General features: G+C 35.4%; 1 protein-coding gene across 4 annotated transcripts in view; it reads left to right on the top strand.

Annotated features, from left to right (window-relative positions):
• Positions 1-15,170, top strand: part of LOC127809820 (GTPase-activating protein GYP1) — a 34,792-nt gene that overhangs the window by 13,823 nt on the left and 5,799 nt on the right. For 2 of the 4 annotated variants that reach the window (XM_052348946.1, XM_052348948.1), the window contains exons 4-9: positions 2,376-2,446; positions 8,132-8,269; positions 8,379-8,470; positions 9,150-9,421; positions 14,028-14,113; positions 14,291-14,392. In XM_052348946.1, coding sequence (XP_052204906.1) covers positions 2,376-2,446; positions 8,132-8,269; positions 8,379-8,470; positions 9,150-9,421; positions 14,028-14,113; positions 14,291-14,392 — 761 coding nt within the window. The remainder of the gene's footprint in view (positions 1-2,375; positions 2,447-8,131; positions 8,270-8,378; positions 8,471-9,149; positions 9,422-14,027; positions 14,114-14,290; positions 14,393-15,170) is intronic. The other 2 variants (XR_008025287.1, XM_052348947.1) reach the window with 2 other exon arrangements.

Below are 15,170 nucleotides of genomic sequence, written 5' to 3'. Positions count from 1 at the left end.
GGCTAGCCACAGTGGTTAAAGATCCGTTTGCCATGGTAATTTTTTTGGAACTTGAACATGGAATATAAGAGATGAATTGATGTGAGGAATAGGTCATGTGATTGGTGGCTCCAAAGTCTTAAGATCCAAGCATTAGGATGAGATTTTTCTTAAGCATGGAAGGTAAGAGAAGAAAAAGAGATACTTGTGAGTGTGAGAGAACATGTACCTACCTCAACTTTCTTTTTGAGAGATTCTAACAAACTCCTCAGCTTTTCAATCTCTACCCTGTTGAGTACCATTGCATCTCCCTGTTCTGGAACCCTTCGTTCAGTTTGTTGATGGATGCTGGCCACATAGACTTGTCCTTGGCCCTTTAGTTGTCCTCCCCTGGATGGCTTCCCATGGAGTTTCCAGCACTTCTCTATGGTGTGCCGAGGCTTTTTGCAATACGTGCACCACAGTGAGTCCTTGTCCAATACTTTCTTCTCCTCTATAAGCCACTTACTCTGAGTAGAAGCCTTCAAGGATACAAGGGCAGAGCTTTTTGTAGAAGGACTGTCCAACATCACTCCCTGTCATCCTTCCTCTGCACACACTATAGAAATCACCTCATTTAGAGATGGTAAATCCTCCTTACCGAGAATTTGAACTCTCACTGCATCAAACTCCATATTGAGGCCTGCAAGAAAATCATAGGTCATTTCTTTCTCAACAAACCTCTTTTGTAAGGCTGCATCCTCACTATACTTCATTTCAAGGCACTGATAGTGGTCTAACTCTTGCCACAGAGTCTCTAATAGATTTGCATACTCAGTAATGGATTGGGAGCCTTGTTTGATAGCTGCTACCTTAGTCCTAATCTCATAGATCTGAGCAACATCATGCACCTTGGAATAGGTAAGCTTCATCGCATCCCAAATATCCTTGGCTATTGTTAGGAACATGACTGTGCCACTAATCTCCGGAATCATGGTCTTCCACAGTCAGGACATGACTAGAGAGTCCTCTTCATCCCAGGCTGCATACATAGGATCACCCTCCTTTGGCCTGATCCCAAGTAGGTGGCTTAGCTTTCCTGCATCTTTTAGAAAAGTCTGGATCAACTGAGACCACTTCAAGTAATTCTTATCGTTCAATCGGTAAGCTTCTTGTAGCTCTTCTCCTGAGCTTACACCATTACTTCTAGCAAACAAAACTTCTGTTGTACCATTAGAATTAGCCGAATCCGACATGGTGTTGTGGGTATTTGACATCTTATGTAAGAAGATTGAATATTGATGAAGGCCATGACAATCAAAGTCACAAAAGGATAGTGATTGACGTCCCAAGGCTTTGATACCATGTCAAGAATGACTGGAAAAATTCAATCTTGTTTCCTTTGAAGGGTTTACTGAATTTATGTACGAGGCAGACTACCAAAATAGGCAGTTTCCAAATATGGATTTGGAAATCTATACAATTTTAGGATACAACTAATTAATACAATCACAGCCATATATTCTTCTAGAAGATATACCATACATCTATAGAAAGTAAAACCAATCAAGTGAGTATATCTTGTCCAAGAATATGGACAAGATATCTCATGTATCTTCAACAATCATGCAAATGAAGTTTTAAGGATTTAACTAGACATGACTGTTAGTTTTTTTTTTTATCACTTTTTTTTTAATCTAGACATGATTACAAGATTTTTTCTTTTTTTTTTCTTCCAAAGAAAATAAAAATAAAACTAGTAAAAAGCTTGTAGGCATGCCTATTACAATACTTTCTTGATGTTCGCGAACAATTTCAATGGAAGATTCCTTTGGGCAATGCCACTACTGACCCAGGGATAGGACTCCTTAAGGACTAAATCTGTTTATCTTCTAAAGGTGACTTTTTGGTAGATGATGTAGGTGTGGTTGTTAGTGATAATCAAATTCTTGTTAGCTAGTTCCTTGGTGCTAATTTAGCAGATGGACGTAGAGGTTTCTATCTATTTTTTGTTCTAATATCATGTTCTTTTTGGGGCTTTTATGTTGGTATTTCTGTCTATGTACAGAAGCTTTTTCAATAGAGTGCTGTTTTTATGCAGTGATAAACTATTATTCTGTTAGAGTATTGTCTATAACTGAAAAGCAAGTGTACTCCCACACAATGAATAGTAGTGAGGTCTAAAACATGCAATATTTATCCCTTTGTTTTATGACAGTACCTTTTATAACTGTGTAATGAACTTTGTTTTGGTAAATTAAATTTATACTCCCATGGACATGATCTCACAGACAATTTACCTCATTTTTCGTTTGAGGCATGAGATCTTGTTTCTCGTTAGATATATGTGTGTTTTCTCATTTTTATGATCTGAACCTTTAACTAGAAAATTGGATCTTATTTGACATCTCTCCCAGATAAATTGCGCGAGTTAGCTTGGAGTGGTGTCCCGTCATATTTGCGTCCAACTGTGTGGAGGCTTCTTTTGGTAAGCTTGATTTCTTAAATGCTAGTTACTAACTTTATTAGGCCTATTGAGTGGATGTGTTTGTCCTTGCATTGAGAGTGTTGCTTAATATTTTTCAATTATGTTTGAGGCATTGCAATTGTCTAGTTTAGGAGAGGTGAGGGTATCCCAAACATCAAGAAATCTTTCCTAATGATTTATTGGCTTATTTTTATTTGATTGGTAATGGATGTCTTCTTTAGGGAGTATGGGGAAGTAGCATGAGCAGCACGCTTATCCCAGTATATGGTTATGTTCTAATTTTCACACTTTTCTTTCAGAAAAAAGAAAAGAAGACTTTTGTTCTCACCCTTTATTTGGTTTTTCTTAGTCTTTTTTCTTTCTTTGTAGGGGTGTGTGTGTGTGTGTGTGAGAGAGAGAGAGAGAGAGAGTTGCTATGAAAAGAGGGACTTACATTTCAATTGGCTAATCTCATAAGCTGAAGGTAGGCTCTTGTTAAAATCTTCATTCAATCAAGAAGCATCCTTCTGTTCTTTTCTTAGAGAAGGCGGAGGGTGGCTAGAGGAAAGGAGCAGTTGATCGTCCTTTTCAATGAATCTGTGGCTGCTATCAAGGTTTGGAACCATACCATGATACTGAAGCTTCGGTAGACGGGCTCAAGAAGTTGAGGCCTTTGGTAGTTGCAGCACAATTTCATCTTATGCTTGGAATTTCTGTATCTGTATATAACTGCTTAACCATAAGAAATAAAAGAATCCAGACTTTATTATTGGAAACATTTTTAATGAAATAGTAATTCTGTGCTCCTAGAAAATCTATGGAGTAACACAATCTGTCAAGATGAAAATAGTGAACTTATAGTCATCCACGTAAGAACTAACATAATCCTCTTCCTATAAACCTTATCCTTATGCTTGTTTTAATTTTATTAAGAGTAAAACTGCACACCCATGATGTTTTACTAAAATATGAGCACCCGCCACATTTCTAAAACTGCACTGACCCCTAAAACAGTGTTGCATTTGAAAAATTTAATGAATAAGTACAGCTTCCATTTCACCCTTCGAATAAGAAATTTATATTTATTACCACCCAAGGTAGTAGCTTAATGGTAGGAATGTTCTGCAGCATCACCTGGTGAGTCAAGGTTGTGGGTTCAATTTTATGCTCTGCCAATACTGGTGTGCTTCCATGCCATCAGGTATATGGGTTCATGTGAAGGAGGGGGACCAAGAGGGACCAATGAGATTGTCTAAGTGCAAAGAGGGGAAAAAATTTTTATTTATTCAAAAAGTTGCAGATATTTTAAGTTGGGTTAAAAGACCACATTGTTCTTTGGTAATATAAGGGCCTAGATTAATCCTGACTTGCCATTCTGTTAACCAGTCACTCTAGAAAATACAGGGAGTACCCATCATGTTTCCAAAATTTTCTGAGGAGATTCTGTTATGAAAAAAAAAAAAAAAAAAACCCAGAAATTAGGTTTTGGAACAGGTGCTGTATAATCAAACAAAAATTTTCATTTTTAATTACCATGAACACCCTCTCTTACCATCATTCTCTTTTCAATTTGTGCTTTCTTCTTCATCCATAATAACAAAAAATCCTAGGAAAGAAACCCTTCTATTTCTATAACTAGTGTTCTGGAATTGGAGTTTTGGAATTACTCGCCTTTTTCTCCTTCATCCTTTGTTAGGTTTTTGCCATCTTCTTTCTCTTCCACAATCTTTCTTTTGTCATCTTTATTCTCATCTGCAATCCTTTAGCTAGCTTTACTACACTATAACCACAAGCTCCAATCTTCCTTCAGCTAAGGACAATATCCTTTAGGGCATTTTGGGTACTTTAATCACTTTAAAGGATTATTTAGTAATTTTATTGAGGAACCCTTAAGGGTATTATATACCATTAACTTATTTTGAGGGAATTTTGAGCAATCCATATATTTTGCTTATGACGAAGGTATTTTTAAGCTGACTTGCGGCTTATCCAACAGCTGGGGGGAATTTGATACAACTTTTCAAAAGTAGAGATGGTTATTGTACAGATAAATACACAAATGGAGGTCCTATCCATTGGGTTGTAAGTTCACAATTGTTACAGACCATGTGAGCGTTAAGGAGCTTTTGAATCAAGTCATTCAAACTCCTGAAGAACAACAGTACATCAGTAAATTGTGTGGATATGAGTATACCATACAATTCTGACCACACAAGGAGAATCCTGTAGCCGATGCATTGTCTAGACAACAAGGAGTTGAAGAAGGAGATCAAACTTTTATAGCCTATTAAAGACGACAATTTCTAGTCCTACAAGTGAGCTGATAGAGCAAATTAGGAAGGTGAACCAGACTGATCTTGAACTCCTTGAGTTGCATCAGCAACTTAGAGAGGGGAAGGTAGCTAGAAACAATTACGTTGAAAGAGAAGGAATCCTGTTTTTCAAGGGTAGGATCAGATTGGTATCAAGTCTTCCGCTCAAGTGGAACATTCTTCATTAGTTTCTTGGAACATTACTTGGGGGGATGCTGAATTCCTAGATCCTTTATTAGAATTTCTAACACTTTTTATTGGCCAAGGATGAAGGAAGTGCAAGAATTTGTGCAGAATTTTGAGATTTGTCAGCAGGTGCAATGTTCCAGCCAAAAAGCCACTGGACTGCTGTAACCAATATTTGTTCCACCAAGGTATTTGAGGAGTTGACAATGGACTTTTGTAACAGGGTTGCCTTTAGCTAAAGGGGACTCTGTAATTTTAGTAGTAGTTGATAGATAAATATGATCATTTTGGAGCTCTAATTATCCCAGTTTACTACAATCAATGTGGCAAAGTTCATAAACATGGTAGTCAAGTTTCATGGTTTTTCCAAAATCTATCATAACTGGTAGAGATCCAGTTGTTCTCAGCCAATTTTGGCAAGATCTGTTCATATGATGGGCAGATTGAAAGTGGTTATAGATGCTTGGAGCATTTCTTATGTTCCTTTGTTTCAGACCAGCCAGTACAATGGATTACCTATCTTTCATGGGCAGAATTATGGTACAAAACTTCTTATCACACCTCAATTAATATGACCTTCATTTAGGCATTATATGGTAGGCCACCTCCAAATATTCAAGATTACATTTAGGGGGTTTCAAAGGTGGAAGCTGCCAGGACTCGGCTTATTCAGGAACTCAAGAAAAATTTCCAGGAAGCTCAGGATAGGATGATAAATCAAGCTGACTTGCACAGAAGAGACCTGCATTTCGGTATAGGAGACTGGATTTTGTTCAAATTACAATCCCATAAGCAAAAAACAGTCTCAAAACGGAGGTGTCCAAAGCTGAGTAAAAGATTTTTTGGGCCATATAAAGTTCTAAGCAAATTGGGATGATTGCTTACAAGATGAAGCTTCTAGAAAACAGTAAAATCCACCCTGTTTTCCATGTTTCCTAGCTCAAAGGACTTGATCCACAAGCTATTCACATTTCATTTCTGTCCTGAAGTGTGAATAATTGACCAGTTCTCACACCCTTGGCCATTCTTAGCAACATGATATTAGAGACCAAATGGGGCTCAAGGAAGCAAGTATTGGTGCAGTGAGATGGCTTACCTGTGGAAGAGGCTACTTGGGAATATTTCTAGCAGCTTTCTCAATTCTATCCTAACTTAAACATTGAGGATAAGGGCATTATTGGTAAGCATAGAAATGATAAATGCTAGAGGAGTGGAGAGAAGCAATTGGAAAAGAAAATGTGGCAGTTCGTTGCAGAGAAAGTTAGCTGTTGAAATAGTTATGTTTATTTGTTCACTGTAATGTTCATTAGTTGTATTGTTGGTTTGTTAATTCTGTTAGTTTGCTGTAAACAGTCTATTGGTTTCTTTACTGTTAGTTGGAAGATAGTTAGATAGCTGAGAATTAGTTGAAAAGTTCCTCCAAAAGAACTCTTCCCTCCAATATTCTAGTTCTAGTATATAAGCTGCTGTATTCATTTTCTGGGAATATAAAAATCAGATTTCAGTTTCCTTTCCATCTTTTCCCAGTTGAAAATCTCTCTTCCTCATTCATTTCAAGGGCTGATTACCGGCCAGTGGTGGAACCAATTTTCTGTGAACCCTAATCTTGAAGGTTCTATCACACACACATTTGCTCACTCACATGTGCACACGCACACATATGAGGTGTTGTCTTCTGCCTATATATTTGTATCTTGTCAATGAAAAAAGAAAGGGGAAAAAAAAAAGAATAATTCATCAAAATAACCATGTAAGATCAGATTTAAACTGACCAGGCCTTCTGGAACACTTCTCGTTAGTGAATATGATAGTCATGAAACCAAGATCTTAATAAAACTGAATTTTGCAGTTCACTGTTGACAGAACCTTTTGGCTATAATATTGCTGCTTCAACTTGTCTACCCCATACCTTCTTGTTACTTATTGAAAGAAATAAATGTGACTCTTATGAAAAGTTATACAGCAGTTGGAATGTTTCAGATAAATGGTTCTCTCTATTATGTTTGTTGAATAACTTTTTTCACACAACTCTGCTTTAAGCTAGATTTAAATCCTCAGTCAACTTGTTGAAAGTTAATGTTGATCCAACTAGTTTTGGGAATCATAGAAGCTAAGATCATGATCCCTTTCTTTTTGCTCATAGGAAAAAGAAAAGGATATTATTTTAGGTAAATACCTTACAATGGTTTTTTTTTTTTTTTTTTTTCCTACCACATTTTTTTCAGCTAGGAGGCGATCTTGTAGATCATTTTTTCACACAACATTCAAGAATAATATTTTGGTAGTTTGAAATTCCCTTGGGAATTAATTCCTGATGAAATATTATACTAGAAGCAGAACTTGAGGAACACTTTTGTAGATTTTCTTTAACGGGTTATGTCTCAATCTTATTTTATATAGTTTATGTACATTCCTTATTATGAATATGTCTAGACTCTAGATGCTGTAAAGGTTTTTTTCTCTTCCTGTTTTGTAAATGAGTGGCATCCTTTTGTTGTACTTCAATGCATGGAGCACCAATTTGGACTGGGAAACAAGAAACTGACATGGATAATGATGATTCAATTCAATTTACAAAATTTAAGCATATAAAATAACTCTTCAATCTATTATATGGCATAAAGATGTAGAGTAAGATAAAGTCAGGTCAAAAAACACCAAAGGTAATATACAGTGTCAATTAAAAATACAAAAACAAAAGCCTGTGCTCCAATTATTAGTTTTTTAGGTGACCCAATTTCAGTCAAGGGATCATTGTTGGACACTGCATAAGGTTTGTCTAACGCCTGTTTCAGCTTGTTGATGAGTTATGGAACATCCATTTTGGAGTGCCCATGCTTCATAATTTTCCATCATGCATATTATTTCTTCTAAGGATATCTTCACTAATACATCTTTTTAAAAAAAAAAATCTTAAAAGTCAAAATATGATTAAGAATTTGGAATTTCCTGTGGCATAACTCTAAATATGTAAGGTGGCACATAAATTGGCGAGCTTCTTGACCAGAATGATTGGAGAAGTTTCTATTTATTAGTGCATCTTTTTGCAAGTAATAGTATCTTTTAGAAGGAACTAGATTGTTATTTGGTGATTTGGAATGTTATATTGCTGTTGACTTTGTGAGACAGTGAAAAGTATATTCATCTGTTTAACTCAAATTCTACTATATGTTGCTTGTTTGAAATTTTAAAAATGGACTGACAACAGGGATATGCACCCCCTAATTCAGATCGAAGGGATGGTGTTTTGAGAAGAAAGCGTCTAGAGTATCTTGATTGTGTTGCTCAGTATTGTGAAATCTCAGATACTGAGCGCACAGATGAGGAGATTAACATGCTTCGCCAGGTACTGAGATGTGTGTCGAACACTTTTTTCAATTTTTATGTACCTTCCCTTCTCATTGAGTATGTTTTTTCTGACTACGAATGTGGCTAATCTTCTTTTCCCTTCTTAGATCGCTGTAGATTGTCCTAGAACTGTTCCTGATGTCCCCTTCTTTCAGCAAGCAGCTGTTCAGAAATCCTTAGAGCGCATACTTTATACCTGGTTAAGTACCCCTCTCTCTATTTTTTTTCTTCCATTCCTTTTTTTATTTTTTTGTTTTGTTTTTAAAGTTAAGAATTGCTTTATCATTTACCACATGCACATATGGAAGAAAATAAATGATTTTGCCCACCCTTTTGAAGTTACACCTTGGTGCTGCTCTTTTGAAAGGGAAGAACTGTTTGATATCAATTATTGTGCCTTAAAAGTTAGGTCCGCCAGAATAATGGCCTTTTATGGATGCTACCACATTGTCCGGCACCTTAGCATTGATTTTTGCATAAAAGCAATTCTACCTCTTTGCAAAGGCATTAGAAAATCCTCTTCTAAGAATATTGATGTCTCACGTACTGTGATTGGAAGACTGTGGATTGGTAGCCTCAAGTCCTTTTTGTACCTTGGCATGAAATTGCACACTCAATTTATGGCCACAGATATCATATTTGTTAATCCACTTTCTCCATCAGTTTCATATTTGACAGTGTATGATTTTTTTGTTTTTAGTGGGATTAAGGCTTGTAATTATTGTCTGTGTTGTTGTACATGCTTCTTTTCATTTTTCACTGGAAAAAGCCTGTTCAAATAGGTGGTCCGGTCATAATAGTTTCTTACTTCTTGGCCATTATTTATAATTTCCCTTTCTTTTCCTTTACTTTTCTTTTCCATTTTCTCCCATTCCCAGGGCTATACGACATCCTGCAAGTGGATATGTTCAGGGAATCAATGATCTTGCTACACCATTTTTAGTAGTTTTCTTGTCAGAATACTTGGAGGGGGGCGTGGATAATTGGTCTACATTGGATCTAGCTCCTGAGAAAATCACTAATGTTGAAGCTGACTGCTATTGGTGTCTCTCAAAGTTGCTGGATGGCATGCAAGACCATTACACATTTGCTCAACCAGGAATTCAGAGGCTCGTGTTTAAGCTGAAGGAATTGGTTAGGCGAATTGATGGTATGTCCACTGATAGTGTAATGTTTTTGTTGCTTGCACCACTTGCTAAATTAAGTTCTGTCCCAATTTCTTACTGCATTTGCTGTCCACTTTTGATTATTTTCCGTATGTTTTCGTCAAGCTTTGCCTGATGTGTGGAGAAACCAGTTAATCTGCTTTTGTTTCTTTTATAAGTATTTCTTACTAGGAATACAAGATAAACTTAGAAATACATTTATTTTTATGCACTGATTTTATGAACTCTTAACTTCAGTCATATTGCATGTAGTTTTATAGAGATTGTAGTGAGTCTTGTAACAAAGGAGGCTTGGTCTTGTGAGGATTCAAAGTATACTGTCGCTTGATAGATGAAGGCTAAGGAGTGAGGTCAATTTCTGCGTTTCAGAAATGTGAAAACCTGCAATTTCTAAAATTGATAGAAAAAAAAAAAAACCATATTAATTGACTCCTTTGTTTTCTAAAAAAATTATATATTCATGCCAACCTTGTTAGCAATGGTAAGGTTGCTACTTGTTGAATTATTAACCACCATCTAATCTAAAAGCTTAAACTATTAGATAGAAGGTTAACTTTATCTTTTATATTATTATTTTTACTCTCGACATGTCCCCTCACATGTGGCCATGCTTTTCACTACTTAGCTATAGTCCAAACAAATGCAACAATTTAGATATTGGGTTAGTGGTGAGGTTTGAACTTAGGACCTTTACCTACTTTAATACCATGTTAAATTATTAACCACCATTTGATTCAAAAGCCTATGTTGCTAGATAAAGGTTTAACTTTACTTTTTATATTATTATTTTTACTCTCAACACCCCTTCGTGACTGGAAAGTCATGGCTTCAAGTTGGGAAAACTACCTCTTTGGAAGGGTATACAAAAATGACCTTCTCCTAAGCCTTATAAAACCAGGAGCCCATGCACTACGGACGCCCTTTTGTACAGCATGGGACATATTCAAGTATGGAATTTTTACTTTTGAACTAATGGGTTTTATTTCTAGGTTTATTGTATATCCACACATTAGGGAATTCTTGCAGAGTGCTTCTAAACTATTGCTCCAGTTATAGTGCAAACTGGAAATTCATAGATAAGTTTGTCAAAGACTACTTCCTGACCAAAAAAATGAAAGAAAGAGAACAATACTTAATTTTACGAAAAAATGGAAATGCTTCTGTTTAGAAACTGGCATGCAGAGATCTCTAACGAACCATGATCATATTTTCTGTGGGGCTATTTTATCTCATATCATGCCTTGTCAGGCTTCCTTTGGTCTTCCTCTATCCTTATCCATGACTATCTTCTTTGTTATATGGATGCGTATATGATTTTGGGGTGCAGATGTAGTCCAAGTGCCAAATCTTCTTAAACTTAATTTTAGTATATTGATATAAATCAAAATTATGCATAGGTATGTCCAAGAGTTTAGTATTGTTTGTGTAGCATAGGTTCAAAAACTAGATCACTCTGGCTTATACTAAAAAATTGCATGTCATTTGTGGGTATGAAAAAGATTTTTGTGTGCACAAGGAAACAAAAAAGAGGAAGAAGAAGAAGAAGAAATGTTGTATTCTAGAATGTAAAATTCATATCGGAAACTTTTATATACCAATACAAGGTTGATTAACTGAAAATATGGGAAAATAGAAATCGCTAACTTAAAATTCATATGACCTAATGTCAAGTCTAATTCCTAGAAATCAAAATAATTGCTAATCAAAATTGATTTATTAAAAAAAGAAAAAATCTAACCAAATGGGAGCCTTCTTGACCAAGAAATCTCTAAAATAAGATTGCCTAAAGCAAAAAGTTCCTTATTTCTAGGCCCCAAAAAATTGGAATTGGATGTGTGTCCAATGGTATGCACTCTTTAAATCTGTCTTGGAAAAAGAATTTTCATCGCCCAACCTATCCTAACATTAGTGTGGTTAAGGTTGGGGATCATCTGGTCATGTGGCTAGCTTGAAAGACTTGTTACATGATCTAAGTCAAACTCATGTTGCATGTTCCTTGTGAGAGCTATTCTCTGTAGGTAGCTCTTCTAACATCAATGTCTTAAATCTTGAAATTGTTGAACTTTTTTCAGGTACTGATTTGAAATTGTTGTTTCTTTACTCTCTCAACCTTGACCAATGTGGCAAAGCCTATCTTATAGTCCTCTGATAATTCTTTTGTTCTAGCTTTAATGAGATTTTACTACCAAATAAAATGTTAGATACACTTTTTCATTTTAACCATGGTACCTTAATTCTTTGAGTAACATCCTCATTAATCTCTTTATCATTTTGGACAATTGATCCTAGATTCCAAGATGTTTGAATTAATTTTTCTTGTGATGACTTGATCTTCAATTGTCACCATAATATCATCTACACTTCTACTGTTTTTTACTAAACTTATGTTCCATAAAAATTAACCTTTAGATTGTAAATATTCATCTATATCTTGAGTTAAGCATTCAAGTCTCTCTCTCTCTCTCTCTCTCTTGTTTTGGTTCCATCCACCAAGATAAAGTCATTTACAAATGGCATACACCTACGTATTTCTTCTTGAATTTGTTTATTGAGTTCATCCATTACAAGTGCAAAGAGATTAGAGCCTGATGTAACTCTTTGAGTTCATTATCTAATTGCTTTACCGTTCTTAATTTTTGTATCACTTGCTTCATTTATTCTAGATAAATGCATCTATAGAATATATAATTTTTATAATGCATCCATAAAATAACATAATTTTATCTTTTCAGAATCACTAAGATGTCCCAACATAGTAATTCATTTTCAAATTCATTGAATAGCTTCTAGAAATACTCATTTCATCTCTCTTTGATTGCTTCCTCATTTACTAGTACCTTTTGGTTTTTGCCTTTTATACCCTTTATTGGTTCAAATCTCTTGCTTTATTCTCTCTCTTGTTTAAGCCAACACACGCGCACACACACACGCACGCATATCTTTTTCCGTCTTTTGTGTTAAGTTTGGTTGAACAATTTCATAAGTTTTTCACCTTGCTTCAGTAATGCCCCTCTTTACCTCCATTTAGCTAAAATATACATCTTCAAAATTTTCTTATTAGGTCATGCATGTTGAGTCTTGTAGCAAGTTTTCTGTATCATGTTTTTTTTTTTTTTTTTCCTTGTGCTTCCCCACTCCACCACCATGACTTTTTGGTTTGGACCTTTTCCTTTCAACTCTCCCGGAACAGGTTTTCATTTCACTCTACCTACTCATAATGTACTGCCTCACTTCCACAATGGAATATATTTTGTCACACTTTTTGTCTTGAAAATATCTTTCTTTTTGCCCTTTAAATCACACAATTTTATTGTTGGACTTTGCTTCTTAGAAGACTGTAAGTCTATATTGAGTGGTGGGTAATCTCTCTGTATAACTTTGCAATCCTTACAAGACCACAAAAAATCCTTTTCTCTAAATAGGAAGTCTATTTGGGCAGTAGATAAGCTACTTTTTCAAAAAAGGTATTAGTTATAATGAGATAATATGCCATGATAAAATTCAAAAGCTTTTCCCTTATTATTTCTTTCTTTAAAATCATAACTTCCATGCACATTTATTCCTATTCACTTCTCTGCCTAGATGACCATTCACCATTGAGTCCTCTCCTATAATGGTCTTCTCACCTCTGGGTATTCCTTGCAACCACCTTCTAAATCATTCCAACATTCCTCTATCACTTCTTCCTTTCCAACTTCTGATGTATTGCAGTAACAATATTCATACCCCCCTCTTCTAGAGCAACTTTAATTGAGATAATTCTATCTCCCAATCTCTTTACATCAACTACCTCATCCTGTAAAATCTTACCCACAACAACTGTCCCAGTCCCTCCTTGCATACCAAAATTTATATTCTAATTCAGCTAACATTTTGGTCTTCTCACCAACCTATCTCTTCTCTTAGATATTAATTTTCACTGAGATATTAGTTTATTGAAGTTATGTTGGGGACCCATTTATATCTAAAGTTAGACCACCTTGCTCTTTTGGAAAAATAATAAAGGCTTTCTGGAAAATGAAGTGCTTAGATGCAATTTTAAACTAAAACCCAAGCAACCTCCAGGATGCAATATTCAAGAAAACATGTTACTAGATAAAGCATGTTTCATCACAATAACATGCAAACAAGATACTCTTTACTGTCATATTATATGGGTCAAATGGTATCATGGAAGTATCTGACACCTCCTAAGAAACACCTTACATAGAGTGGAACCTGACTCGCTTTGCTGCAAATTCTTGTCTACATAATGGGAGAAAACGTGTTTATATGTCCTGAAACGTATAGTTTTATGCAATGATGGAACACAGAAAAACCACTGACATGCAGGAGTTTTGGTCTTTGTTACAAATTTCTGTTATACTTAGGCTTCTCATTTTCTTTTTCTTTTCTTTATGTGATTTTGGTGCAAAATTTGAACGAGGCGATGCCAATAAACTGTTTTTTTTATTAATCTCTCTCTCTCTCTCTCTCTCTGTGGATTGTGTTCGAATGCCACATCTATGTTGTTAACATTATATCTTAACAGGTCTGCTCTTTTTGAAATAATGTGCCTTACAATGAGTCTGCTCTTTCTGAGTTTTCCAGAACCTGTTTCAAGACACATGGAGGAGCAAGGGCTTGAATTCCTTCAATTTGCTTTCCGGTGGTTCAATTGTCTTCTAATACGTGAGGTTTGCTTTGACTTTATGCTTCATTTAGTAGTTATTTGTTTATTTATTTTATATTTAATGAAAAAATTAGGTGAAGGCCTTTATCTCAAGATTGCATTATTACATGGTTAAATTGATAGATGACTAATTTTATCATAAAAAAGAACAGGTAGCTAATAAATCTGTATGTCCTCCTAGATACCTTTTCATCTCGTTACCCGCTTGTGGGACACTTACCTTGCTGAAGGAGATGCATTGCCAGATTTCCTTGTGTACATATTTGCCAGTTTTCTTTTGACGGTAATATAGCTTCTTACTTGATTTGCTGATTTTATTTGGTACCTATTGCAATTTCTTTTACTTTTCTGTTTTAAATTTTGGCATCGGGGCAAGGGTCAATGTCATTCATCTTTGGTATATGGCATACTTGAAGATGGGCTTGCTAAAAACCTGTTCCAAATTCATCTGGAGACAATGTTTTTTGTTTCAAAGAATTTCATAAAATGATTGTCATTGTCCTGACAACCTGTTGGGGGGCAAGACATGTTTAACACAACATGCTTTTCCACACTGTCAGTCTTGCATGCTGGTCAAGATCAGTTCTGACATGAGTATTCACATATCAGTCTTGCAAGTTGAAAAGTGTGAAATTCAAAAACAAGGTAAAATGAACAAGGAGGTTGAGAGAAAACAGAATACAAAATGTATTACTGATCTCAAGAAATAAAACCACACACCAGAAATAAACAGTTGAGCTATTTATATACATAGCTCAAAACACACGGAAAGCAAAACAATATTAACAGCATAACTACTAACATAAACAAACTTAAGCTGCCTTAAGTATTTAACTCTTCCACACTCCCCTTCAATTTAGGCTCCGATTCCTTCAACACTCTGGCACTCTTCTTTACTTTTAAGTGACCTGGTGTCTCTATAAGGCCCAACTTCTAGCATAGCAGTTCAAAACGATCTCTTGATAGTCCCTTAGTAAACACATAAGCAACTTGCTCAGTAGTAGGAACATACCTGATTTTCACCTCATCATTTTCTATTTTTTCACATACAAAATGAACAT

This window comes from Diospyros lotus, chromosome 9 (genome assembly GCF_014633365.1).
Source record: "Diospyros lotus cultivar Yz01 chromosome 9, ASM1463336v1, whole genome shotgun sequence".
NCBI lineage: Eukaryota > Viridiplantae > Streptophyta > Magnoliopsida > Ericales > Ebenaceae > Diospyros > Diospyros lotus.
The sequence above is the reverse complement of the archived record's forward strand: the minus strand, read 5'-3'. Positions and strand labels throughout refer to the sequence as shown.